Below are 1,203 nucleotides of genomic sequence, written 5' to 3'. Positions count from 1 at the left end.
CAACTCTCTGAGCTATGTCATTGACACGTCCCCCCAGGGAGCTCATCATGAACCTTCAAAAATAGACCAAGGGTCTCCACAGATGAATCCCATCAAAGTCTCACAAAAATAAACTCTCCTGAAGGGTATCAAATCTTGATCAATTGTTCATGATTAAGAAGTGGTGTCTTTTTCCATTTCTTACCTCTCACTGAAAGCATAAACACACACACAATAAAGCATTGGGCCTATAAAAACTTAAAAACATTTTCCCCCAAAGACAACGGATGTCAATCTCCAAAGCATGGCCGAGGCCCTCTGGCGAATCTCTCCGGTTTTTACACCATAGATGATCGGGTTCATCATCGGTGGGACAAGGACATAGAGGTTGGCGAAGATGATGTGGAACTGTTGGGAGATGTGTTTGTGGCCAACTCTGTGAGCTATGAAGCTAAAAAATGCCGGTATGTAGAAGAGAACGATGACACAGGTGTGGCACACGCATGTATTGAAGGCTTTGAAACGAGCCTCTGAGGATGAGAGCCTCAGAACCGCCAAAATAATAGCAGCGTAGGAAATTATAATAAGGACTATGTCCACACCAATGGAGCAGGTAGCTACAACCAGTCCATACACTACATTCACCATTATGCTAGAAGTCGCCAATCTAGCCACAGACATGTGCTCACAGTAGGTGTGCCCTATAACGTTGCTTTGTTGGAACGGTAATCTTTTGAGAAGAAAAACGAATGGTGTAACTATGCAGAAACTTCTCAAAAGAGCCACCATGGCTGTCTTCTGTATGAAGGAGCTGGTGAGAGTGGTAGTGTACATTAAAGGGTGACAGATGGCGCAGTAACGGTCATAGGCCATGGAGAGCAGTATGGCAGATTCTGTACAATAAATGAAATGGATGAAGAACACTTCGGTGAGACATCCAATAAAAGAGATCTCATGGTTACCAAACCAGAAGATGCTGAGGGTCTTGGGTACGGTGGTGGAGCTCAAGAGGACATCGCTGACTGCCAACATCATGAGGAAGATATACATGGGCTGGTGGAGATTCTCATTGGCTGAGATGACCAAGACCAAGGTGGTGTTTCCCAGAAGTGACAGAACATACATGATGCAGAAGGGGATGGAGATCAGGAGATGTGAGTCCTCGAGGCCAGGAATTCCCTCCAGAAGGAAATAATCAGGGTGATAATCTGTGGAATTTGGCAT

The 1,203-nt window shown here is 45.1% G+C and overlaps 1 protein-coding gene across 1 annotated transcript; it reads right to left on the bottom strand.

Moving 5' to 3' along the window:
• Positions 1–237: 237 nt before the first annotated feature.
• Positions 238–1,203, bottom strand: LOC141129584 (olfactory receptor 52Z1P-like). The gene has a single exon (XM_073617682.1). It carries the CDS (start codon positions 1,201–1,203, stop codon positions 238–240), a length of 966 nt encoding a protein of 321 aa, XP_073473783.1.

The sequence above is a fragment of the Aquarana catesbeiana genome, linkage group LG02, assembly GCF_042186555.1.
Source record: "Aquarana catesbeiana isolate 2022-GZ linkage group LG02, ASM4218655v1, whole genome shotgun sequence".
Taxonomy (NCBI): domain Eukaryota; kingdom Metazoa; phylum Chordata; class Amphibia; order Anura; family Ranidae; genus Aquarana; species Aquarana catesbeiana.
The sequence above is the reverse complement of the archived record's forward strand: the minus strand, read 5'-3'. Positions and strand labels throughout refer to the sequence as shown.

What these genes read in the sequence shown, in the direction of transcription:
- LOC141129584 (XM_073617682.1), bottom strand. Translation starts at nt 1,203, where the DNA reads ATGCCAAATTCCACAGATTATCACCCTGATTATTTCCTTCTGGAGGGA.